Here is a 27,735-nt window from a genome sequence, read left to right as displayed (position 1 = left end):
TGAGCTAAATAATGTCAATTGCTTCCAAACCAGTGTAGCTGATGGGACAATATTTTAGTTACATACCACTTTCTGTCTCTTTTCTTTAGACATTTATTGAAACTAGTGATGCTGCAAATAGAGAGAGAGATAAACAGTCCTTTAGATAACTAGTTACCCCAGAGTAAATAATTTAAGATGGAAATTGTTGCAATCTGCACTTGGTTACCCAAGCACATTCAAGATGATCCAGTTGACTGTTTCTCCTCCCCCAAATAAGTTACACCATGTGTGTGTCTGTATGTGGTCAGCAGTTTAATGTAATGTGGAATTGTGTCCATGATTGGATGGGAAGTCCTGGAAGTCCAGGATACAATTAAAAACAACCATTAAAGAGTGAAAAGAATAGAATATTTAAATAAGCTAAAATTGATATCTTACAATAAATTAATATTTGATTTAATAAAAGACAACAGAAAAGTCTTCAGCCCAAAGAAGTGAGAGTTGGAGGACCTGCATTTTGCTGGAAGTTTGTTCCAGATAATCGGTGCATAAAACCTGAACGCTGCTTTTCCACGTTTAGTTTTCACTCTGAGGACAGAAAGCAGACCTGTCCCAGACAACCTTTAATCTAACCTTAAAAAAGACCATCAAACACTGATTTAAATGTTCAATCTGATATGTAATCGCAGTCAGAACTTTAATGAGTACAAAAACTACAAAAGTGCTGCAATCAGAGAAGCTGTGTGAGTGAGTGTAAACACTCCCATATGACGGTCAGGGGGCTTGATACTCCATGTGTTTTTTCTAGTGTACCGTGTTGGTTTTGTATACAAAGGACGACATGGAGCACTGATTCTGGAAATAGCCCGTACCTTTGACCTATTTACACAGCCAACTTTTTTCCCGGAGAAACTGGCGAAGCCTCACGTATACATGCGACCTTGGGCTCACGTACAGCATGTTCAGGCTCATGTTGGATTTCGGCAGGCTTACACATGTGTATAAGCCGGCTGTCAGAGGCAGGGGGATGTCTGCAGGAGCAACAGCCTAAGTTGTGCGGTTCTATGAAAAGCTAGATTCAAAATAAAGTATCGTCTCTCCCGACTGGATCCACTTCTAATGGCCTCCACCTTATCTGCTGTCAACTCCAACATGTGCCGTGCATACTGCAGGTCTGAAAGCAGATAAGGTGAAGGGTTGAGTTAACCTGTGAGTGTGGGTGAAACCGGAGTTTGTGAATGGCCGCTGGATGATGGATAGGTGAAAGAAGAGGAGGTGTCAAGGATTACCTAACACAGTACAAACATTTATGGCCTGTAAAAGAAGGCGTGTGTGCATAGCATTGGTGGGAGCTTTGGAATTTCAGCTACAACAGCAAAAGGTTTTTTCACGTTCACTTGTTTGAGGATTGGGATAATGTTCTGCTACTTAGGCCAAATATTGATGACATTCAAATTCAAACTTGATAATAAATTGACTTATAGCCAGTGTGTGGTTACAAGCGCAAGTTACTTAAACTTGCGTTCCTTCTACTGACCATCAGGGGGCGACTCCTCTGGTTGTAAAAATAAGTCAGATTGCATAGAAGTCTATGAGAAAATGACCCTACTGCTCACTTGATTTATTACCTCAGTGAACATTGTTAACATTTTTTTTCAGTTCATGGTCTCAATCATCTTCTTCAATACAGCATGATGTTCATTTGGTAGATTATGGTCCCATTTAGAGTGAAGCTTTGTAAAGTATGCTTTAGGACATCGTTACCTTGTGATTGACAGGTCGCTGACCCTCTCAGAGTGTGTTTTCAGTTAATTGTAACATTTTGGTCGCCTAAAAATGTATTATTCCGCATTTGGTGGTACTGAGCTCCAAACAGCTAAAACCAAGAATGGATAAAAACCAAAATGGCGACGGACAAAATAATGAACTCAAGTCTTCAAAACCATATGTAGAATCTATGGTTCACCGTGACAATGCTAACACGATGATATTGTTTATCACGCAGGGCCACATACATATAAACTATACTATACACTTTATATTTCACCTCTACAGTTTTAGGCCACATGCTGTATTCTGTTGGCACCTTCTGTTTGTTTAGTGCTCAATACTGTACTCAAGATCCCATTACTCCATACAGTCTGTTTATGGTCCTACTGTAGTGAGTCAGTGAGATTAACTCCTGTGGTATGGCTATAATATGGACTTTGGAGTTTGGCTGTTTTTTAATCCTATGGTGTAAATGAGTGATGGGATTTGACAAATGGAACAAACGCTGCAGGCAACAGTGCTGTGCAGACTGTAGATCTGCAGTGGTGACACCAGATGGATGGATGACTTTAACGACTGTGTCACAGAGAGGAGGCCCCCCCCCTCTTCATGAAGCATTAAAGTCAGGCGTTGAACACGCTGCAAAAAATGTCAGCCTTCACAGTTATTAAGAAAGTATTGAAAAATAAAACGACAACTTCAGTAGTGCAGTAGAAAAACACAAAAAAAACTGTCTTTCTCTTCATTTTGAGATAAGTCATTCTTTTGAGATACTAAGTCAAAATGTTGAGAACGTTTTTCATTATTATGAGATGCTAACCCATTATTTTGAGATACTTAGACTTAATTATGATATACTAAGTCATTATTTTGAGATACTCAGTCTTAACTATGATATACTAAGTCATTATTTTGAGATATACGTCATTATTTTGAGATCAAAGTATTTCTTTTAGATACTAAGTCATTGTAATGACTTCCAAGATGTTTTTCATCACAGTGGCCGAAATGGACTTCCATAGTTTACTGGAAACTAAATTCTCTTATTCGTTTTGCTGAACATGATATTTGTAAAGTCACAACAGCTTGTAAGAAAAATAAAGGTTATTTCTTGCAGCGTGCTGCTGTGAACAGGGCGGGGCGGAGAGAGGAGGTTTCCTTCAGTGTGTGTATGCATCTGTGTGTGTGTGCGTGTGTGTGTGTGTGTGGAAAGCGAGCGAGGAAGAGTCAGCTGGTCGAAAAGTGCAGCTTGAGAACAATGCATGTGTGCGCGTGTGCGTTTATGTGTGTGAACGTGTGCAAGGAAAGCACCTCAGGGGAGGGGAGGGGGGGATGAGGCGCAGACAACAGAAGAGCGGACGGAGTTTTTATTGGAGGAAACAGTTTGTGTCGAGACCCAGAAGAGGACAGTCGATGGCTGCGAGCTGCCCTTTGATTACCGTAAGCACTTCGCTTGTTTGTTTGGGAACTCGGTATAGAAGGCATATGGTTTACCTCTGCGTCGGACAGTCTTTCTACAGAAGCCTAATCGTCATGCACAGGAATTCAGAGGAGAGAAGACGCTTATAAAACTTACTTTACCACCGACTGTGCTGACATTTTAAGCTGTGGCATGAGATACAAAGTCACTGTAGATAAGTTAAAGTCTGTGGAACAATCTCTCGGTAATATAGCCCGTGAACAGGCTGCCATTCAAGAGGATACGGAGCATACAGCTCTGCAAGAGACTGTTCTGTTGTTGACTTTATAAAGATCACCAGCTGGGGTTATTTTCTAACACTACTTTCTATCACTGCATGCATGCTGAGACTGTATTGGTGATGGTTCTAGATGCACCACCAGTGTAAACAAAAAAAAAAGCCACTGCAGTGACTGTTTCATCTCCTCACTGTAGCTGCACTTTGGTTTCTTCCACTAATTGCTACTCTGAAAGGGAGTTATGTGAACCCACAGCATATACAAGAACGGCTGCAACAAGGACGATAAGCTGTGTGTGTGTGTGTGTGTGTGTGTGTGTGTGTGTGTGTGTTTGTGTCTGTTGATGGTCTGTCATAAAGCTCCATTAGCTGTGACCTAATGTAGGCTAATCTCTGCATGCTGCTAAACTTCCTGCTTCCTTCCTTCCTGGTGCATAAAGAAGACTTCGGGTCTGTTTAGGATCAGGCAACATTAAGGCCTTTAAGTGGTGGAATTATACTACTGTGTGTGTGTGTAAAGTACAGGTGCACGTGGATAGTATGTCATTAAGGACTACTTGTGTTTATTTATTTTGTTGTTGCTAAAACACACTCAATGTCAGCACCTGTGGTTATTTGTACTTAGAAAGATGTGATGTGTGGTGTGTTCTGTCTACACACACTCACACGTGTGGCATTATTAAGTTGCTCCATTTAATAACCTAGATCTCCCCGTATGACCAGTAAAGCTGAGTTACTCCCTTTCTCTGCAGGAGGAACCACAAATGTCAGCAAATGTCAAGCACTTGGAGCTTTAGCTTTGCTTTCAGGCTTATTAGCCACATGTACGATCAGCCCAGTTTGCCCTTTCGGCCAGCTGTTTTGATTGGTGTGAACACGCGCATAAGCCTATGCAGGAACGTGTGAGATCTAAAACCAGTCGCAGTAAAAAAAAAAAAAAAAAAAGAAAGAAAGTGTGCAATTATCAGCAGTGGAGAGGCTGTCCTTTCACTGTGTGTGCAACTGTGCACACACACATTTAGACACAGATTCTCAGTCAGCAGAGCGACCTAAAGATAGCAGAGCCCCAGTGGGAACAGTAATTAGTGGGGTGAAAAGAGAGGGAGGGAGAAGAGAGGAGGAGGAGGAGGAAGAGATATTGTTCGAACCATCTGATATCTGTTATATAATAACCCGTACAATGGAGACATGCTGGGAGAGAAAGTGAAGAGAAACCAGCAGAGTCAACGAGTGAGTGGAGCTATTTAGTGAGAGAGAAGCAGGGTTGTGGTTGTGTGTGTGTGTGTGTGTGTGTGTGTGTGTGTGTGTGTGTGTGTGTGTGTGTGTGTGTGTGTGTGTGTGTGTGTGTGTGTGTGTGTGTGTGTGTGTGTGTGTGTGTGTGTGTGTGTGTGTGTGTGTGTGTGTGTGTGTGTGTGTGTGTGTGTGTGTGTGTGTGTGTGTGTGTGTGTGTGGAGAGATTCAGTGTGTTTTGAAAACCGTATCGGTTGCAGCACTTCCCTGAAGTTTGTATGTGGGCTGCTAAAAGATCCATCTTAACAAGTCATTTCTTCCCATCGTGGAGCGTTTGTATTTCTCTTGATAGTGAGCGAATGAGCCGGACGTCTCTAAAATGTTATTGCAGCTTTTCAGGACATTGGGTGCCAATAGGAGTTTTTTAAAGGGAGCAGTCAATTGGAGTTTTATGGTGATCTGGGATTTCCACCAACAGGCGAGGATGCGCGTTTTCCAGCCAAAACATTTGGAACAAATATGGATAGAAATCGGACTCAAAAACAACATGATGCAACGCCAAGGAACCCTCATATTTAAGTGGATTGTATAAATATTAGGGTGTAGCTGCGATTAGATAACTGATAACAACTTGCATCAAAGATGTCACTCTATGCGACAATGCGTTCATGATTTGCATCCAAGCAACACAAGACTCGATGCTGAACAGCCTGACTTATTGCAGTGTGTATCCTCTTTCCAAACACACACGTACGCACAACTTCCCCCTGCTTACTCCCAACAGATAACGCCGCACAATGCAGTGGAAATAGACGACTCCTATTTCAAGTTACTTCCGAAAGACTCGACCCCTCCCCCTCTTGCCTCCCCCTTCAGTCTGCAGGTGGTGAGTGGTCATGTGTTGCCAGCTTGGACGGGGTTTCTTATTTAGTCTTAAGCCCCAGGCTTTGTTTGGGTACGGACTTGTGTGTGTCGTACACAATGGCTGTGTTTACATTGGTGTGCACACGTTCATCCATGCACACACATTCATTTGTTCACGCAGGCTTTGTTTTCTCTTTAGCAGAGAGAGGGATGTAAGGTTTTCTGTCTCTTGTCTTTAGGCGCACCAAATAGACGCCCGTTTTTACAAAGTTGTTGCATTGAAACTCACCTGGTGATGATTTATTCATTGTAATTCGCCTTTTTTGATAATTTCCTCACAACTTTTATTTATTTTTCCGTTCTCATTCAGTTAATATAGTCATCTCTGTTTGGTCATTTTAGTGATAGCTTCTGTTTTCTGTGCTGTGTCCGTTCCTTCATGAGCAGGGTGCTGGCGAGACCAGAGGGTGTCATTCCCAGCAGAGGGAACACTGAAGGAACACCATGGCCTTAGCGGGATGCCCTGACTACTTCCTACATCACTCAAACTACCAGGTGAATATTTGGTGTGTTTCATGCATGCGTGCTTGTCAGTGGTGGGTGGTAGCGCGTTAATCAAGAGCATGTTATCGTTCGGTAATGCAGGAAAAGCGCAGGTGTAACTTATAACTAGCGAGTAGGTCGTCGGACGTTGTCTGACGATAACCAAACAGAGAGCCCACATTACTTTAAAATTATTTGTAATGGTTTCTAAATCACTGAATGGCTCGCCTGTTGTATCTGTCGACATATATGCCTGCTCGGTCCTTTAGATCCTCAAACTCCAACCTCTCGATTGTTTCTTGAGGTCAGAACTAAAGGGCACATCGACCCAGCCTTTGTTAATTATGCCCCCAAAAACTCTGTGACAGTCTGCCCGAAGGTCTTAAGGGCGGAGGTGGGGCCAAGTCATTGTTATGCAAGTAAGTCTCAAGTCTTTGTTCTCAAATCCCAAATCAAGACTGTGAAATTTGAGTCCTAAACAAGTCATGATGCGCTCTTCACCACGTGTATTGACATCTCTGTCTGTAATTTTCTATCTGCACATTTTGCAAACTGCAATTCATTTTTTATTGACCACCGCAAAGTTCAGTTATGCGGACAAAATTATCTTTGGTATCATTTTTGTCCAACTGCTGCTTTTAGGTAAACCCTCCCAGTATGAACACTTTCATAGCCCTTATTTAAATCATTAGGTCCTAAAAGTGTTTCATTATTATAATTATTGTTATTTTCATCATCAACTTGTGTATAGTGTGAGTCTACTTGCTTCACAGCGAATGACTCCTGGCCTAGTTAGGTAAAATATGGCGTCTGTGCAGCGCAACAGACCCACTTCCTCTGTTGAACTCCTACAAAATGAGCCCTTTGTTTCTCCGCTCGGATGTTCTCCAGTACAACCCGCCAGTAACCTAAAGAATTTGGCTAAAGAGCATCGCGGAGGTCTATAAATAGAGCGCTAAACAAACAACAATAACAAGCTGCGGGCTTTGTTGTGTGACAGGCCCGGGGGCCTCGGGATTGATGGCGTGACGTCTCACTGGGGCCGATGGGACGATGGAGGTGACGTCGCCTCAGCTGCCTTACTCCTCTTAGTGGCGGTACAAAAATGCAGCTCCCTGCTAACCCAAACCGTGGGACCGCTGAGCCCCCCGGTGAGCTGACATGAAGTTGGATTGGTTCACGTTAGCTTCCAGGAAAAGGTTTTGCACCAGTAAGACTGCAGTGAATAGTGAATCGAATCCCCATAGAAAACAACATTCCTCCACCCTGCATCTAGCGGAGGAAGAAAAGTTTGATAGTCGGAGGGAGAGAAGTGGGTTACAACATTGCTGTGTGTGTGTGGTTATGTAAAGCTTGCCAGTTGACGTGACACAGCATTGCACACACACATATTTACCCCATCTGTAGGCAGTCACTGTAGGTTTAGTGTGTGTAGATAAGGAGCAAACGAGCCCTCATTTCTGCGTACTTGCATAACACTATACATAACGCTGGGCATGTTGGGGAATCTGGGCAGTGTTCCAGGCCTGTATACAAAGTGTGTGTGTGTGTGCGTGTGCGCGCATCTTAGTGAGACCTTCGGATCTTTCTCTCTCTCCCTTTCTCCCTCCCATCTCCTTACATATTCGTGTGTATTTGTTCATGTGCACACACATGAACCGCAGAGCACTAAGACACCATTGTCCACAGACTGCAAGCACCACTGAGTTCAGACTTTAACCGGACAGAAGAGCAGAAAGAATGACTGCACCCCTGATAATCAGTATTTGTGCCAACGTGTATGTTCTGTCTGAGACCATGGACTACAGCTCTTTCTGTCTTTATTTTCTGAGAGGTCAGAGGTCAGCGGCTGTATGCAGTGTGCGCCGTGGCAACGGGCACGCTCAGTCTCGCGCGTGTGCTTTCGAGGAAGCGTAGCGAGAAGGTGTGTTGAAATGCCTAGATGTTAGTGCTGTGGGCTATAGAGTGAAAGGGGAGACGTTTGCTGACTGCAAGAACCAAAACACTGGCCCTAACAAATTTATTTAACACAAGAAACACCTCACTCACATCGAAGGAGATCAAAGGAGATTTAACCATACATCATATATATATATATAATATAATATAATAATAGCTTTTTGCTCAAACTACCACTATATCCTGACCGTAGTACATGAGACAGAGAATCTGTGAAAAAACTGGTTTCAAATATGAATAAAGATGATGTCACTACATTGCCTATATTTCTCTCCTCAGATGATTTCAGAAACATCATTTCGTGAACTGTTTAACTGTAAAATGAGAGAGTTTATGACCCAACCGCCATATTAACAGTCAAGCCAAAACCAAACAAACTTTTTCATTTTATGGCTCAACACACAATTTGATTGGAGTTCACGAGCTTCACAAGCAGCTGCTTGTTGGTGTGTTCCCACCGATACGTGACGCGATCTTTTTACGCGATGCAATAACAAGTCACGTCAACGCAAAGATGCAAAAAAAATGCAAGATTTGCGCCGGGCAAATACGTGGAATTTGAGTTGAGTAAGAAATTGGGGGGAAAAAATATTGTAGCGGCCTGTGGGCGTCTACGATGTTGCCTCATACAGAAACCGGACGAAAATCAATGTGTATTAATGTATGTGTGTAAAACATAGACTGTCTTTAGCACCAACAGTAACGTTGCTGCCGTATTTATGCCTAAATTATGTTATTTTGAGTGTTTATGGAGCAGCTACAATGTTAGCATAGCTTAGCACTGATCGATCAGAACTCTATTCAGAAAGAAAACGCATTTTAAACGTCCTGACAAAGTACGAATTCAGACTTATTACACAATGGAATTCTTATGTTGTCATTTCGACGTCTGTAACTTTTAACAAGATTTCTTCGCACTCATTCAAGATGGTTTTAGCACAGACTGCAGTCAATCCACCAGAATAATCAGAAAAGCATGTTTAATAAGGCTATTTCTTTGCCAAGATCAGTTCCCGTCACTTCGGGACCTAGTGGACCATTAAGGTAGCATCAGCACACCATCTTCAGAGTCAGTCAAAGTGTATTACCGGGAGTTCACAATGAATTTTTAATGGGGAATGTAGCCATTAAAGCTGACTTTTACTGCAGGAGTGTTGCAGAGGGAAAGGGATTTGCCCTGGATTTACTTGTAGCTATTAACACTGCCGGTACTGATATGTGTTACTAGATCTAGTTCACTGTCCTGCCTCCAACTCCACACCATGTACACAATTACACCCTCGTGTCCTCGAGGAGGTAATCCCAAACCAGTGCTGAGAGTGCTGAAGAAGAATGTTCACCTAAAACAAAATGTAACATCTTGAACTCCTGATTTGTCCTGAAGTTTTTTTTTTTTTAATTTAACTTCATTGCAGCGATATGATTCTTGCACTTTTTTATTTATTTAGTTATCAAGATCTTTATGGCTGCAGTATTGCATCTAGTAGAAGTATGTCTTTGCATATTTATATTTGTTGAAGCTAACCGCTTTAGCTGAAGCCTGCAGACTTTCTTTTTCAGCACACAGGCCTCGCAGCCAAGTTGCCTTCCTTGGAAAGCTTTTGGCTGCTGCTTCTCAGAGCTATAAATCTTACTCTGGGCATTTATGAATGTTTTCGAAGCACAGTGTGGAGCTGTGAGTGTATATTTCTGTGTGTGTGTGTGTGTGTGTGTGTGTGTGTGTGCATACATGCACAGCGTGACCCCAGGACTCGAGCAGTTCCTGGAAGCATTGCTTCCTCGTTCTTCTTTTTCCTGGAAAAGGGAAGATCGTAAAATGAGTTTGGCTTTCTTCCCTCCTCTTCTTCACTGCAGCTTTCTTACCGTGAGGCTGCTTCAAATTAGACAACGTGTGAGGAATGTGGCATTGTATAAGTGTGCATGTACGTATATGTGTGTGTGTGTGTGCATCTCCGTGTGAGATTGTTTAAGTGCGCCTGAGCTGGTATGTTTTTGCTCTTAAAAGTGATTGATCTGTTGTTGTGTTTTTGAAACACACAAGTCAGTATCTGGGGTGAGTTTCACATGTGACAGTTTGAAACGAGAGTGAGTGTGTGTGTGTGTTTGAGATAGATAGAGAGAGAGCGAGCGAGCAGAGTTCAGAAAGTCACAGAGCCACAGGGTCAAAGTGTCACCTGACCTCTGAACGTGAGGCTTGTTGTTCCTCGAGAGCAGAGGCATGAACCCACCCTTTGTCTGACCCTCTGAACTCTGTGAAACAAGCACGTTGTCTTACCCTTCACTGATGTATCTGACATCTTAAACCCCCTGCATGGCTTTTACAACATGGTCTTTGCCTTTTTGAATAAAAATCGTTCTTTTTCTTGCCTTTGTTTTGACAGGAAAGCATGGACCGCACTTCCTCTCGCCGACCTGAGGAGCTGATTGTTCCAGGCTTTCAGCGCTCGGCCAATGAAAACTTGCCACATCATCACGGTAACTCTCCGCTCCTCATCCAACTTATGTCAGTTCTGTTCAGGGGATGTAAATATGAAACATGAAGCGATAAATTATATGCCCGTTATCCCGCAATGTCTTTTTCTACTCTGAATGTCGTAAAAGAAGAAACAGTTCCTTCCATATTTTACTCGCTTCACATTCTTTTCTCATACCTTTCTTTATGGGATCTCTCCAGCCAGCCAAAACACATTTGCTGGCCCACTGAATGTTCTTCCTGTGTTCCTTGAAATCCCCCCTCTCCTCCTCCTCCTCCATCTAGTACATTGTCTCCCTTCATCACTGCAGGCTCTGCTCTCCAGATGGAGAGGTTATAGACAAGTGTTAAAATGCCTCTCCTCCCCTTTTTTTTTTTTTTTAGCACTGCTCAGCACTTTTCTACTAACCCCCCCACGAACTCCCTTCAGCCATCGTGGAAAATCTTGGAAATCCTTTTTGGAAAGCGGCCAACTTGTGGGGAGAAGAGGGGGAGTCTCTCCCCAACCTATTTTTTTTTTTATCACGTTGCTTTTTTTTTTTTTTTAGTGGATTGTCCGCTCTGCTGATGTGTGGGGGTCTTCGCTTGCGTGAGAGCATTAAATATGGCTTCACGTGAATCGGGTTGATTTAGGCCTGTAGGTCATCCAGTGGCAGGCAGAGGAGAGTTTATGCTAGGAGTAAAAAGATCGTATAGTTGCATAAGCAGTAAAGTCGAATGTTTTCATTGTTTCCAAGCTGACTCGTTCAGTTTTTTGGTGGCATCAGTCATCGAGTATGTTTTGTAGAAAAATAACTGATTGATGACTTCAGTGAAAAGGCACCCAGCTACTGCGTCATTCTGACTTTGCACTCCAGAGAAACATTACATCAACCTCACTGACGGGACGTGCTGTATATTTAGATCATGCCAGGCTCGGGTTACATGCCCTCAGTTTATACTGGGCCTGCCTTTATGATGATCTGATGACATGTGTCTTGATACATACCATGGTGTCGATTACATGTAAGCGAGCCAATTTACTTGAAAAGATTTAATGTTTCGTTCATAACGACGATTACTGCTTCACTTTAATGGTGTTCACTGTTTGTGCTGCTCAGTATGAATACAAGGTGGATACCTCTGGTTCTTAAACGTGAAGCCAATGCGGAAGTTTCTTAAAATTGTTTTTCTAATGGCCAGCAGGGAGCGACTTCTTTGGTTGCAATAAGTCTGATTGTATAGAAGTCTATGGGAAGATGACTCTACTTCTCACTTGATTTATAGCCTCAGTAAACATGAGTTTGATGGTTTGTAATCTTCTTCAATACAGCATGATGTTCATTTCGTAAATGATGGTAAAATAAACGATAAAGCAGTTTATGCTTGTCTCATTGAGCCGTCGGTTGTACTTAACATCACTCTCTCCTGCCACTTCTGGTTGCAAAAAGCCAAAATGGCGATGGCAAAAAAACGACTTGCATTTCAATAAAGATTGTTCAGAGAGCATTAGTACCTCACTTTACCCACCCACATTTACACATCATGTGTGGTGATGGAGCGTGACCTCCCTCGTTTCACTTTCACTTTATTGTCCACAGTGAAAACATGTGCAATGCAAAATGTGATGACACAGACAACAGACAAATGCAATCTGATCCGAGTACAGAATATTAAGTATTTGTTGACTACGACTGCAGTTTCATGTTAAATATAACTGCAGTATTTTTATTGCATATAGAGGAACTCCATTGTACTTTGCCCATGAACGTCCAGCTCTCTGCTCTGACCTCTAGACTGCCGTCAGAGATCGCTGATTGCAGGTTGTCGTGGCCAGGGATAGAGAGCGCTCATTCAGCGTATTCTGGGATATTACAGGAATGAATTGGCCGCGGTTGTATGGTAGGCTTTGTCGTCGGATGCTAACCAGAGTGCTGCAGCAGTTAATCTACATTCAAAAGTTGCAGTTCGTAGAAGAGAGGAAGGATATATTTTAATGCTATATGTCCACTGGCTTCCCCCTCTGAAGCCAGCAGTGCAGCGTGGGCCAAGCCAGCAACGTGAAGACGGAGAGGAATGCCAATGGTAGAATCATTATCCTCTTAAAGCTGCACTGGGCTACATTTTAATGTAAAACTGCAGCCGGCTTATCAGCCTTAAACACAAAGTGGTGCTTCAACGGAGCAGAGGTGCAAGAGGGAAGAACTTCCACACCCCAGATTAAGATGATGGAGGTGGATATTTTGCCTTGATGAAATGTTTGTTTTAGGTGTTTGCATATATAAAGTGACAAATTGGAAAACGTGCGGTCTGTCCAGAAAGCCAGACTTTCCAATGACAACTGAACCAATGATTCTTCACCACCTCCTCATTCATGACCGCTGCACTTTAGTAGTCATCAACAACTCCCAAAAAGTAGTCACGGAAGATTCATCTCCCCCCCCCCCCAATAACGATAGTGAATTCTCGTCAAAAAGGTCTCAAATACAGCAGTAGAGGGTTAATTAATGTAAGCGGGACCCACCTAGGCTTTGAGAGGCTGTTAGCAAATGAGCTGTGATCTGATTGGACTAAACCCAGCACGCTTGTCTGAGCTGGAGATACTGTTATCCTCTGGGAACCTCAAATCTGTATGAAATGTCGAGATCTTTCCAGTAGCTGTTGAGATGTTTCAGTTTGGACCAAAGCCGGGTCGCTAGCATGCTGACTAAAGCATCTCAGTACTTTCCTTTACTGGAATAACTGAAAGTGCACATTTTAAGCCCAACACTCTCAAAAAATAGATTTTTATTTTTCATAAATGTCACATCACAGGATTTCTGGATATTGAAGTCCTGAAAAGTCAAATTTATAGCCTTCAATGTGTAAGAGGCCTTTTTTTCACGAAAGACATTTAGACACAAGTGTAAATAATGAAATGAATTTATGCTCAATTTCATTTACCCGTCTCGGTTCCTGGTATTATGCAAGCTGACTCACGCCTGAGCTTTTCCTACTGTGACTAGTCAAAATGTCTGCTGTGAAAAAGGCCTACATGTCACGGCTTTACATTATAATCACCTCTGACTGTCCTCGTGAGCTCTCTTGTTCTTTTCCAACTGTGTGCGCCCCCCCCCCCCCCACGCCTCCTCCCCCCCAACCCATGTCCCAGTCATGAACCCCAGCATCAGACTGTCCTTTCTGTGTGCGTATGTGTGTCATGCAAACTCCTTTGTGATCTGAGATCAGACGGGCCGAGTCCTGCTGTTCCTGCTCTGCAGCGGCTTTTTTTCCACTCAGCGTGCATGTTCACTGTGTGCGTGTGTACATTCAGTACAATGTGTGCTTTTAAAAAAAAAATAAAAATCTCCTGTATAATTACATGCACATGATCATCAACGCTGCATAGCGTACATGATGTCCTAGGCTCTTCTGTGTGTGTGTGTGTGTGTGTGTGTTTTGGTGCCCTACTTCGTCCTGATCATTTGGCCACCATATGCCATGCGCAGGCTGTAGAAGTGCTGTAATTTCTTCTTACAGGAATTTTAGGAATTCTGAGTGTGGTGTTGTGGTGGGACACACACAGGACCAAAGGGCTTTGGACACACACATAAAGAAACACATGGAGACATACTAGGCACTCAAAGGAGCACTTAACCCCCCAAAATGATAATTTATATATTTTTCTCGCATGCAGGGATACAAAAAAAAAAAGACGAAAAGTCTTGATGAATTTATGTAATTGGGTGCCGCATTTAATATCCGTTTACAAACTCTCACGCAACTCGTGCCGTATCATTTTTATCCAGTCATATGCTCACTACTTCCCAAACGCATGCATCTTCGCTAAAATGTTATGCAGAAGTGTTTCACATTGTACGGTATTAGCGAAGATGCATGTATTTTAGAAGTAGTGAGCATACAACTGGATAAACGAGACTTTGATTATACTGCACGAGTTGTGAGAGAGTTTTTAAACGGATGTTTTGATGTAGTTGTTACACGTGGCATCCAATTACTTCAATTCATCAAGAATCTTTTCATTATTCGGGTTCTTTGTTTACCTTTTGGGCACGTGAGGAAAAACAAAGTTCTCTTCACAAATTCAAGGTAACACGGGGCGAGGAATTGAGATATATATATATATATATACTGTATATAAAATGACATACACATATAACCTAAAACTGGCTTTATTGGAGAGATTACACTTTTCCCCACTAGCTAGCATTAACATTAGCTTGTAAACTTGATAAATGGTAAGTAACGAGTGCAGTCTGGAAGTTCTACTCTATTTGTCCCTGAAGGGTAATTGATTAAGTATTAATCCTGGACTGACTTCAGTTAATTAGTAACCGGTAAGGGGAAAGGAGCCCTGACTGGAAACTGCCTTGTTGACTGGATCCTTTCATTCTGGTTTGGATTGGTGTGGGTTCAGTCTGTGGGTGACTGTTTGTGCCAACTTCCAGTGCTTGATTAACTACTCGGCCCGGTGGACGACAGGTTCCACGTAATCGGACCAATGGCAAGCTAGTGAGTCAGTGTACTACACAGCCATTGGAAGACATCCAAACCAAAGTGAAATCCAACACGAGGAGGAGTGAAACTTCAAAACAAGGCTGTGTGTTCTTTCTTGCTCTCTGGTCTAGTGATCGCTGGTTCAGGACCCAGTGCTTCTGGCAATATTTCGACTGTTGATCGTGTTAAATCACAACAAATGAAAGGCACTTGCCAGAATGCTGCGGCATTGCCTCAGTAGGTAGGAGTGGGACAAAAGGTCAAAATGCTGAGCTGTCTGTTCTAACAGGTCACCCTTTACGGACCAGAAAGTTAACTTCTCACCCCAACAGGATCCCTTTGATAACAATTTCTGACAAACTGGCCTCCATAGTGTTGACTCCTCTAATCATTCTGCGTCTCCTGTAGCTCTGTTTTAGTCATTAACCTGGCGGCTACAGTTGAACTAAACGGATTCATATGATTTCTAATGATTATCAGCTGGTTGTGGATGGTTTAAAAATAATTTCTCAAACACTGTTACCCACTGAGGCCAGTGGATATCTGCTGTCCTGCAGCTTTTCACCGTCGCTCACTTTCTTCTTCCTTCCCTTTCTCCACCTCTCCCATCCCGCCTCACGCAGACGACGATGTGGATCTGGAGCAGCTGGTGAATGACATGAACTCCTCCATGGAGAGCGTTTACTCTACGCAGGCAGACACGGCGCTGCTCCTGAACAACGGCCACGTGCCCGCTCCTCACCGCCACCACATGCACCCTGCCTACCCGGCACACGGCCAGGCCCACCGGCGTCACACCCCGCCCCTGCCCCTTTCATCCCCCTCCAGGGAGAAGCTGCGGCACTCCCAGCCCATGCACATCCAGGCCGTCAGGTAGACACACATAACCTGCCCCCTGCATCGATTTCTCTGTTTTATATTAAGATAAATACGGCTGGAAGCACTGTGAAAATATGTTTAAAAAATGCAAGACAGCATAGCCTAAAGAAGAACTTTTTAGTGTCATATATGTGTGCCATACCTTCTCTTTTCCCAAACTGATGCCAGTCATTGTGTGCATACAGTATTGTCAGGCTTTCATTAATAAACACCCAGCTATGACAATAGTGTGTGTGTCTCCCTCTGCAGGTGTCTGCGGGAAGAGCATCTGCTGCATCCGGCCTCCCTGCCCGCCATCCCCAACCCTTTCCCCGAGCTCTGCAGCCCGGCAGGCTCCCCCGTTCTCAGCCCCATTCTGACCGCCGACAACCACGTAAGCACGCCCATACCACCTTTCCTCTACTTTTTAAGTACTTTTTTAAAGTTGTTACTGGTTACCACTATAGTTGTGATTTATTTTGGACTCAATGTAAGTGATGTCCTTTACTTGACCACTATCGTGTGTGTGTGTGTGTGTGTGTGTGTGTGTGTGTGTGTGTGTGTGTGTGTGTGTGTGTGTGTGTGTGTGTGTGTGTGTGTGTGTGTGTGTGTGTGTGTGTGTGTGTGTGTGTGTGTGTGTGTGTGTGTGTGTGTGTGTGTGTGTGTGTGTGTGTGTGTGTGTGTGTGTGTGTGTGTAAACCAGCTGACTGGCCTGTTATGTTCAGGTCAGAGCAGCATGTGTTGACTTTGGCTGCGGGACAGCCTTTCCTTCCATTACACAACAGCTCACCCTGGGTTATCTGACTGTGTGTGTTATTGTGGAAGCGTCATTATCAATCTCACACACACACACACACACAGAGTGACAGACATGTTTTGCTGTGGACGGAGGTGAGCGATGTCCCCAGGATGCTGCAGACAGAGTGCAGACTTCCGTAGCGGAGCTGGGAACACGGCTGGGAACGTCTGCAGGTCGGAGCTTTCTGAATCCGTCCGCGGCAAGACAGGCGCCCATTTCCGGTTCACACGCTTCAACCTTGGCTCTTTACGTCACTATGCGTGTGTGTGTGTGTGTGTGTGTCACAGCCTTGCCCTTCCTTCCCCCGGTAGAGCGTCCCGTCTCAGGAATGTTCCATCCCTCTCAAAGATGTTTTCAGGATGCCCACACTGAACAATAAAGGTTATTTTAGATGCTCTCATCGCGCACACACACACACGCACATGTTGCATCATATGTCTTTCACAGAACATCTTCATTTTGTTCACTTGTGCTCTTTTAACGCTTGTCTTGAATCTAAAGAGACGAATAATCACCCAGCACTTGTTACGGGGAAGAAATACATTTTTTTTGTGATACGTGTTGCGTTTGGATCATTTTAAATGCAGTTTGGTGTTTTCGTTTCGCTGCTTTGCACATGCTTGTATCTGACATCGATGAGTCGTTCCAGCATTTTGCTTCTTCACTGCATTTTTCATGGCATGTCACCGGGTTGGTGTAGGCAAGAAATTCTTCAAGAATGCTTCACCGTGGCACAAAAACAGGAAGATTGTTGTACTCTTCCCGCACGAACAGCGATAAAGCTTGCACTGGAAGGAGTAAAAAGCACATGGAAAAATCACTTCCAACATTCCATCATGTTTATCATCGTCGGCAAAAGAGAAAAACCTTTTGGCTGGACAAGCAGAGGAGGTGGCTGGGAGACTGATACACGTGTGGCTGGAGGTGATGGGGATCATGGGAAACACTATAATTTGATCAGGTCACGAGCAATAATTGATCCGACGGTGATTCATTAATGGGTAACTTCTGTATTTTTCAACCTGCGCCCTATTTTCCCTTGTTTTTGCCTCTGACAGGCTCTGATTGTTGTTATAAGCGTCTTGACAACATTATGGAAAGAGTGTTGCTCAAGGGGAAGTCATGTTCAGAAATTGACATGTTGCTGCAAGATAATGGTGGAAACGTGACTGCCAGCCGGTCAGAGTTTGTTGTGTTGGACTACGGAAAGCATAGCTTAGTGTTATCTAAAATATTTTCAATTTCATGGTTAAATATTTGGATGATTTCGACAAAGTGGATGACGTCTTTGAATTTGATGGATGCCCGTATTTATTTGAGCCAGAGTAGAGGGGGGCAACGGGCAGAGGAGGGTGAACCAAATTTGTTGTATATACAAAATCATGGAAAATACAGAAGTCACCCTTTAATGCTTAAAATTCTATATGGAAAAACGTTAGTGGCATAGTTCGAGTGATGGCAATGTCGGTCCAATAATAAATATCAGCAACTATTGGACGTATTGCATTGGAGTTTACAGATACTATTGTTTTACAGACACTGGTTCCCAACACTAATAACATTAACATCACCCTCAGCTCTACATTGTGTTTTGTGCTAGTTAGTGTAGTTGCACATGATAACTAGCATGATAACATTAAACTAAAGTGGGGAATAGGGCTGTCCTCAACCAAAGTTTTTGGTCGACTATTCGATTAGTTGATTTAATTAACAGATCTGTAAAACTGAGGTTCTCCACAAAGAATCACACAAAAGCACTACTTTAAACCTTGTGTTTACCAGAGATGTGCACTTAAGTTTCTTGGAAATAAGTTATTCAGCATGTAAAAACAACTATTAGACCAAAACGATTGATTAGTCGACTAATCGACCGAGAGGGGGAAACCCTCGTGGGTTAGCATATGTTAGCATTCCGACGTTAGCATTCAGCTCAAACCCCCGCTTTGCCTCACAGAGCTGCTAGCATGGCTGTAGACTTTTAGTCTTGTTTCGCAATGTTATGACCGTGTAAATTCTTCCGAAAGCAGCCCCGGTGTTAAATGGCCTCCCTTGGTGGATGCGTGTGAAACCATCATGCACTTTAATCCTTTCCTATGCCACGGCTAGTCTTCGGCTGATTGAATGAAACCTTCCCTGATCAAATCACTAAAGTTCAGCGAGACCAGCGTCACACTGGCCAGACGTCCGTGCCTCTGTTGGCGTGCTATGTTATGTAATGTAATATGCAAGCTAACAGAAAGGCTATAGGATAGAGAAAAGGTTGTGGAGATGTTAGAGTACCTGTATGCATGGATGCGTGCAGGACCGCTGAGGATGGCTTACACAACAATGCAGACGAGACTCTCGGGCGTCTACAGACATAGATGTATTTGCATTGGCTCTGTTTTATCGGAGGATCGCTCTCCCTCCAGCTGTAGAGTTGGGATCAGAGCATTCTTCTCTAAGCTTCCGTCTTTTCTCAAAGGGATACACATGTTATAAAACCGTGTATGTGCGTGACATGACAGGTTTATGGCCTGCATTGTGTTTGATAGTTGAAAGGGTTTGTCCTCAGGGTGTCATGAACATGCTACTGTGAACAGATAACATGACGCCGCATCTCCATGAGATGTTAGAAACACACTAAAGGGAAAACTCTAAACCCGAAGCTTATTCAGTAGTCTGATTGTAGACGATGCTGAACGCTGTTTCCCACGCAAGTTGTGGCAGTATTACACCACACAGTTCAGTCATGTTACCCCGGCTTTCACAACAATTTGGTCAGGACCTGTCTGTCATCACTGGGCGCATTGGGTTTTCTTTGGCATCATGACGGCAGCTGTAACGCAACTCCTGCTTTTATTTGTGGCCAGAGACGCGGCATTACGAACATCGGGGACGACAGGGAGGCCCAGTGGTAAAAGAGACCATTGATCAAGCAAAGAACTCTGGTTCAAGACCCCTGTGTTGGCAAGCATCCATCCTGCTGAAGTAGCTTTGAGCAAGACACCGAAAGTCTTCCAGCTCAGGGTTCAGTGCTCAGAAAATGACCCTAACCTCTGACCTCCCTGTGGAAAAAGGCAAGAGAAAAGACGGTTTTAATGTGAAAAAAAAGGATGTGAAAGAGTCAGTTTCTCATGGTTTGTTATTTGTTGTGTGGTCTGATTATTGAAATATCTAGTGTTTGCAAAATTTTAGAAAATTTGCCGTCTGATCGATTGGGCGTTTTTCTTTTTCAGCCTTGCCAGCAGTCTCTAGGGATGGCAGTGTTGGTCGATTTGGTCGGTCCACCGTTTTGATCCAGACTGAAATACCTCAACAGCTTTTGGATAAACTGCCTTGACATCTTGCAAAGATATTCACAGTCCCCAGAGGAGGAATCCTCATGACTTTAGTGATACCCTGGACTTTCCCTCTAGCGCCACCGTGTCTTTGAGTAAAATATCTCACCAAATATTGGATGGGTTGCCAGAAAATGTGGTGCAGATGTCAATGGTTAACACATTTCTGAGACTTTTCATCTAGCGCCATCATCAGGTCAACATTTCTATTTGTCCAGTACTCTTGATTTATGACAAAATAACTGCATAACTAATGACGTTCCCATCAGCCTCAGCTGTACTTGATGGTGAACTTGGCGAACATTACAGCTGCTAAACATGAACATTACATAACATTGTGCTTGTGATCATGTTAGCATATTGAGATTAGCATTTCCCTGAAAGCGCCGCTGTGTCTTACAGTAAGTACAGCCTCAGAGAGCTGCTAGCATGGCTGTAGACTCTCGTTTCCAGATTATTTCATATCTAATACATGTCAGGAGTTAATGATGTGATGGAATCTTGAAAAAAGATAAGATAATGGATACAGTTTATATATATATATATGCTGTAGCAGTGTGATGAAAAGTAATTCAAGACCAAAGCTCTGAGTCACACACTCTCTCTATTTAGGACTCATACCTCCCCCTCTGTCTGTGGTCAGCTGATGAACTTCTGCACGCAATGGTCTGCTGACCCACTGCAATCAGATCAGGTGCATGTACACGTGTGTGTGTGTGTTTGTGTTTGTGTTATGAAGGTTATGAGTTCCTGCCATGCAGTAAATGTTTTACATGTTTTGACAATGTGATGACTCAACATTGTAATTGCGCAGCAAACATACGCTTCTTTGACACCCACAAGCACACAAATACACAAATACACAAACACACAAACATACGCTTGCATGCGCTGTCTGAGGACTACATGTGTCATTACTGTCAAACTAGAACATGATGCTACGATAACTTATTCTCATAGAAACCATAAGAATGCAGCCGGATAATGATGCGAGCAGATGGTTTAAAGGACCTCAGTTGTTACAATATCCAGATGAACTCTTGTTTGAGGTCATTTCTCCCAGTTAGGGCGCCAGGAATTGCATTTGATTTCATCACTGATGAAACTATTTTTAGAATTTGTTTTGGGGACAAGATTTCATTCTAATTCCGCAAGAGGGAGTTTCACTTGTCTCTTCAAATTTTAACAAATACGATCAGTGTCCCGTACAATGACCAAACTTGTGTTTCACCACTGTTTTTTAAATTTTATTTTGATATCTGCCAGGTCAAAATGGGGTTTATATGTTGTTTTTTTGGATCGATATCACCAACACTCACATAGTACACGTCTATCAGTCAGTAGAGGTGTGTGTGTGTGTGTGTGTGCGCGTGACAGTGTTGGGTCGTCGGGAGGTGGGGAGGTGAGCCACTCGGTGAGTCTTTGTGGTGGCGCTCCAATGAGGTGAAATTGAGTTTGGCCTGTCTGCAGAGCTAATCAGCTATGTCTGGCTTGAAACCCGAACACTCACAGACATGAAAGACAGCTGACACTGTAATAGACCAGAGTGGGAAGTCTCCAACCAACCAGCATTCAGATGCTGACATTAGTGGAAGCCTCCACCAGACAGACAGATGCAGCTGCTGGTATGATGATTTCTTACAGGACACTCTCAGAATTGTCTGTTAATTTAATATTATATATTTATATTAGCCATTTAACACGTTATTTTGTAAAGTAAACAAGTTACATCAATTGGTCTGTAAGTCTATCAGATTCAGAATAGGGTTTATTGTCAAGTAGCTTATTCACGTACGAGTGGTGCATACAACAAACAATAACAATTATATACAAAACATAGTAAGGAAACAAATACAGGCAAAATGCTGCAAGAGTCAAGAACATGAATATAGAATTTAAAAAACTACAATAAAATATTAAAACGATACATTAAAGAATACTATAATATGTACATTATAACTGCATATTTCTACACAACATTTAACATTAAAGCTACATTACTACATGTTTTTAGTTTAACAATGAAAGAAGATTTATTGTACAACTATAAATCACAAGGCAGCAGACATAATGGCCAATCACGTGACATAGACCTGGAAACTATTACCATGGTGACTCTACATCAACATATTGTTTGTCATGTAAGGAAGACGTGAAGTCCTGAGCTGGTTTCAGTACCAAATACACGACCACATTAGATCCACATTATCCTTTTCTTTTTCAACATCCATATTTTTCCCATTTTTCTTCCAGTTTTACATTTGCTTCTGCCACAATGGTGCAGAAAGATGGTGGCCGTCACTACCCTTGCCCCCTCCACTCTGAACGAATCAAGATTGCTTTTACCATCAGCGGGTCGTATTACTATTATCTGCTCCGGCTTAAAACGTGTGTGTGTGTGTGTGTGTGTGTCTGTGTGTGTGTGTGTGTGTGTGTGTGTGTGTTGGTATGTGTCTGTACATTCGTTGTGTGTTTGCGTACAGCCTGATAGGTTTAGGGGCCCATAAACCTCTTGGTCAAGTGGGCCTGACCCTGGCGCAGATTATTGTGTTTGAGCTCTGACCCTGTGGCCTGTGTGTGTGTGTGTGTCTTTGGTTATAGGCATAAAGGTGACTGTCCATGACCCTTCAATCCAATATGCCGTGGCTACAAGCCCGCTTTACGTGTGTGTGTGTGTGTTAGAAGCAGCATAGGAGACCAATAACCCTGTACATAACCCCCCCCCTCACACGCCTCTGGTGGAGAGAAAAAGACGGATGTGGGGGAGGGTAAAACAGAAGGGGGAGGACTAAGCCAAGGTGAGTTCAATTTCATTGTGTAAAGATAAAACCTGATAAACAGTGAGGATGAAGGCCAAGGATTTGAAGGACCTTGCAGGTAGAACAATTGTTTGAAAGTTAAAGAAGAAATACACAGTCGGAAACGGAAGAAATTAGAAAGAAAAGGAAGATTTAAGAGAAGGAAAGTGTGCTTGCCCACCCTTTCTTTCTCGTGTGCTCATCACACGCATGAACATGCACTCAGTAACAGCCCAGCGTTATACTGCTCCCCGAACGGCTGCAAAACTTTAGCGTGAGACGGGAGGAAAAAGTCGAGCAGTAAAGTAAAAAAAAGAAAGAAAAAAACATAGTTTATCATTTTGTCTTCCTCTAGTGTGCGTGCGTGTGTGTGTGTGTGTGTGTGTGCGCGCGCGCGTTCGACTCATAGTTCTCATGCACACTGTATTAGGGGCCAGCTGGGTTGGCCTGTGCCCTACACATGAGCCTTATTATGACTCAGTATTGCATTACTCACATTCCTCCATAGCTCTTTCTCTATTCCTCTCTCTCCCACCCTCCCTTCGTTTTCTTTATCTCCCAATCTCTCTCTCTCTCTCTCTCTCTCTCCCTCTCTCTCCTTCTCTCGGCCGGGTAGATTTGCTGAGCAACCATCCCCTACTGCTTCAGATCGAATCACCCCACCGTTTTCTTTCAACTGCCTTCTTTGCAGACCTCGAAGCCCGTCAGTGTGTGTTACACATGTTGCTCCGGTCCCAACACTCTCGCATAGTATTTCACATACAGCTGAGGAGGAGGAGGAGGAGGAGGATAAGAGGGAGGGGGTAGAAATTAAAACCGTCAAGCAGCTCAGATGAAATGTCAGTGGATGCATAAGAATAAGGGATGTGCGAGTGTTCAGTGATTGGCTAAGTAGTTTGAGCTTGTTTCCCTCTATCCATGTGTGTGTGTGTGCGTGTGTGTGTGCGAGGGGAGTTGTGGGTGTGTTTTAGGCAGAGAGACTGTTTCTTTTGGTGCAGCGCCATTGGTAAAAGGAGCTGACGGTGATCTTTTTTGGAAGGGGATGAGGGGATTTGAACGCAGCCCTGAACATAAGCGTGTCGAGTACGTGACAGGTAGCAGCTCACCGTTTGAAAAATCCCACACTGGGTTAATCCAATAGGAGGAGGAGGAGGAAGAGGAAGAGGAAGAGGGAGGAGAGGAGAGGAGAAGAGCGGAGCGGTGGCTCATACAACTCTTAGCAGCTCAGCCTTTATGCTGCCCAGCACGAGAAGAAGGGGCAGGCTGTCTCTCTTTCGCTCTGTCTCTCTTTCTCTCTCGTCCTTCCTCTGTCACTTCCTCCCTCCTCCCCCTTCTTCCCTCTTACCTCTCTTGCATTCTCCTTGCCAATCTGTCCCTCCCTCCCTCTCTTCCCGACTTCCTTCCCTCCTCCTCCTCCTCCCCTCTTCCTCTCTCCCTCTGTCTCTGTGTCACTGGAGAGCGTCTCAGTGTGAAAATGCCATCCTGCTCTCCAGACCGTTGCCTCTTTCAGGCTGTGGAGGTAAGAGACTTTGTGTGCGCCTTCCAGTCTTTTCTGGATGTCCGTCGGCAGCTGTGTGTGCATGTGTGTAAGTATGTGTGCGGTTATCCGTTTGCAGCGATGGGGACCGTTGGCATTTTTTTCCCCTCTCAATATTTCTGAAACTTTTCTCAAACAAAACTCCTGCGTCACGAAATCACTTTTTTTCTGACGGGGGCGTGAGGGAGATGAGGAGGGGGTCTTCTGGCTTTGCAGGGGCAGAGAGCGCTGTGACGTTGTTTCTGATTGCATTCGGAGTCTCTCTCTGCGACGCCTTGCTGGTGTTTTGTGTCATTTCTAGGCCACCGCTGCTGTTGTTGTGCGGTGTTTTGTGTGTTTCCACTTTGCAGTTCCATTGTTCGACTTCATTTTCCATACCAAACCCCCCACACGCCCCCCACCCTCCGGCCCTCGCCTATCACTAGCTTTGTGTCTTGTTTCATGTCATTTCCAACAGTTGTTCCACGTTGGTTTTGTGTGACGTGCAGGGCAGCAGAATCCCTGCTGTGAACAGAAGATGTTAAGTGTGTGGGTGTGTGAGGACACACACACACACACACACACACATACACACACACACACACGCGCGATTTCTCTCTGATATCTGGAGGATAATCGGAGTCGTCTTTATGGTTTGCAGGCACTTTCCCATGTTCATTTGCTCGTATTACTGTGTGTGTTTTTGTGTGTTGCGCTGCATGTGGGAGCGAGCTCTCTGTGGCGTGTGTGTGAATCTGCTCGTACAGTGGTGTGAAGCAGCTGGTCTGTAGTGATCTGTGCAGCAACACAATCTGAGAAGACAAAATTACACTGGTTTAAATGTCGCTTTGGGCGCTTGGTTGAAATGGTTCAAAATGGCGCAACAATGGGAGGTATACTGCGGCTTGGAGCTGTACCCGTTTGCTGCTCCCAGCGGTGACATTTTGAAGAACAAAACACAAGTTTTATTTCTCTGTCCAAGTGCGAATATGTGGTCTTTCTACTTTTCTAATTGTGGATATGTTTGCATGTGATGAAAGATGTTTCGTTGTGGTTTGTGCGCGAGCAGATTGCGTGTGTGTTTGTGAATGTGCGTTTGGTTGAGCTGTGGACAAAAGGGTTGAACTGAGAGCACAGGGGCCGGCCGACCTTTCCTGGACGTCATCCTTCTTTTTTCTTTTTCTTTTTTAAAGCGGTTCTCATGTTGGAGTGATAGAATAATGTAAACAGGACTTTTTAAGACTGGAGTTGACAAAGAACCTGGTTATGGAGGTAAATTTAATTTCTCCCTTTTTCTCTGCGGATCCAAATTCCCGAAAGTGGCTCAGGACGCGCTTCGCCTTCTGAGTGTTATTGGACTTTCTCCAGCCTGACCTTCATCTCATTTACATATTCTCATTATTATCCCCGTGTGTTTTCAGATAGTTAAGGTGTGGAGCGAGGATGGAGCCGGTAAAGTGGTGGAGATCCCAGCAGACATGACGGCCAGAGATGTGTGTCAGCTCCTGGTCTACAAGAGCCACTGTGTGGACGACAACGCCTGGACACTGGTGGAGCACCACCCCATCCTTGGCCTTGGTAAGGATGTGTGTGTGTGTGTGTGTGTGTGTGTGTGTGTGTGTGTATGCAGTATATGGTGAGTGTGTGTGCACCAAGCACAGATTTGGCACGCTCATATCTGTATGCATGCTCCTGTTGGCCGGAATGGACATACATTCTACTTTTGATACTACTTTGTGCATCTCTGTATCTGTCTATATGCAGTGATGTAGCAGTTTATAAAAAAGGTGATTAAACAGCAGTTTGCTAATCACCACTAATTTGAGCCAAAGTTAGCGGATATGTTTTCCGAAAGGAGCAATAACCTTTTCTCTTTTTCTGTTAAAGGCAGTGTCTTTCAGTAGAGAACTTTAAATGTATAACTCAGCCATGAGAAAGTGTATGAAAGCCAAATGTAAATAAATAAATAAATATGCGTGTGTGTGTGTGTCTAAACCCCTTTTGTGTGTCCCTGCATGGTTGGGGATACTCTCTTGCGTGTACCCTCAGTGTGTATGTTCACTTGAGCATGGCACGAGTGCTTGTATGCCTTCTATACGGCTCAGGGAGGGAGGTGTGGTGGTCGTAGGATTAAGCATTTTCCATGTTCTGCTCACATGTCTGTTCCCTCCCAATCGTTAGCTCACGGGAGGGGGGGGGGGGGGTAAGAAAAGGGAGCAAAAAACACAAGACTCATGCTTTGCCGCCTCACTTTTGCTGTGTCTCCGTTTAAAGCTTTATGTATTTCTTTATTCTTTTTTCTTTCTCTGGGTCTGTCTTTGTCCTCGGTGAGGCTTTCCTACTCCCGAGATGTATTTTTAGAGTCAAAGGATCGCTTTGTGCTTTGCTGCTTTGCTGCTTGATCTGCGTTCCTGGAAAAAAGTGCACTGGAGAGATGGAATGTGAGGTGAGGAGAGAGGGAGGGAAAAAGAGAGAGAAATGAAGGGAGAGAGAATAAGAGACAGAGAGGGAGAGGTTGAGTGTGTGTGGCGGGGGGGGGGCTGGACTAAAGCGTCATACCAGAGAAGCAAGGAACCAATCGCGCCTCTCCGTCGGACGAGCCCCTAGCCTTTCTAGCCAATCAATCTTTCCTTAACCCTCCACAGGAAATTCCGCTGCCAGCGTGCAACACACCCACACCCACACCCACACCCACACACACACACACACACACACACACACACACACACTCTCTCTCTCAAGAAGATATCAGACATTCCCACCCCTAAACTGCAGCCAGAATACATTATTAGCAAGAAAAGTCTCTAAAGTTTTACCAAAATATGTGTGTGTGTATTTGTCTCAATAAAACAAGGCTTTGTGAGTTAATCAGGACGGGAGAATTGGTGCTAAATCCTAGTTGCTGTGTGTGTGTGTGTGTGTGTGTGTGTGTGTGTGTGTGTGTGCGTGCGTGCGTGTCCATGCAGAACTAGAACATCCTGTCACTATCTATTTCTAAGCGGCCTCACTCTGAGATCATATACCCTTAACTTCAAGAAAGAGGAGAACACACACACACACACACACACACATAGAGAAAGTAATTGTGCCTCTGTGGTGCACAGTGAGCAGGTTAGGCCTGTGTGAGCTCTTAATGTCCGGTTGTGTGTTTGTCTGTGGCTTGTACTTTGCTTATGGCTTCGCTGCTTTCAGCAATCAGCCTAAATACATGACATCATCTTCCTGCAATGCCCTCACCTCCTCCTCTTCCTCCCCCCCCCCCCCCTCTCCATCTCACTCCTCTCCACCTTCACCTCCTCCCTGCCTCACACTGCTTCTTCTTTTCACTGCCCCTCCTCGTTTAACCTCTCACTCCCTCGCTCGTCTCCTAGTAACAGGCGATTTCTTTTCTTGCTGTGTCATTATATACAATAACAGTATAACTGCTGATGTGTTTGTGCCTAATTTCAA

The 27,735-nt window shown here is 44.0% G+C and overlaps 1 protein-coding gene across 4 annotated transcripts in view; it reads left to right on the top strand.

Moving 5' to 3' along the window:
- Positions 1 to 2,941: 2,941 nt before the first annotated feature.
- The window catches only part of LOC142972095 (growth factor receptor-bound protein 10-like), a 39,081-nt gene continuing 14,287 nt past the window's right edge, over positions 2,942 to 27,735 (top strand). The window contains exons 1-8 of one of the 4 annotated variants that reach the window (XM_076112902.1): positions 2,942 to 3,192; positions 5,464 to 5,565; positions 5,991 to 6,098; positions 7,087 to 7,237; positions 10,427 to 10,520; positions 15,618 to 15,867; positions 16,123 to 16,246; positions 25,707 to 25,863. In XM_076112902.1, the coding sequence (XP_075969017.1) occupies positions 10,433 to 10,520; positions 15,618 to 15,867; positions 16,123 to 16,246; positions 25,707 to 25,863 (619 nt within the window). In that variant the 5' untranslated portion in view covers positions 2,942 to 3,192; positions 5,464 to 5,565; positions 5,991 to 6,098; positions 7,087 to 7,237; positions 10,427 to 10,432. Of the gene's footprint in view, positions 3,193 to 5,463; positions 5,566 to 5,990; positions 6,099 to 7,086; positions 7,238 to 10,426; positions 10,521 to 15,617; positions 15,868 to 16,122; positions 16,247 to 16,586; positions 17,033 to 19,503; positions 19,711 to 19,869; positions 20,666 to 25,706; positions 25,864 to 27,735 lie in introns of those variants that run through there. The other 3 variants (XM_076112901.1, XM_076112900.1, XM_076112903.1) reach the window with 3 other exon arrangements.

Source organism: Anarhichas minor, unplaced genomic scaffold, assembly GCF_050575085.1.
Source record: "Anarhichas minor isolate MPS153535 unplaced genomic scaffold, ASM5057508v1 ptg000051l, whole genome shotgun sequence".
NCBI lineage: Eukaryota > Metazoa > Chordata > Actinopteri > Perciformes > Anarhichadidae > Anarhichas > Anarhichas minor.
The sequence above is the reverse complement of the archived record's forward strand: the minus strand, read 5'-3'. Positions and strand labels throughout refer to the sequence as shown.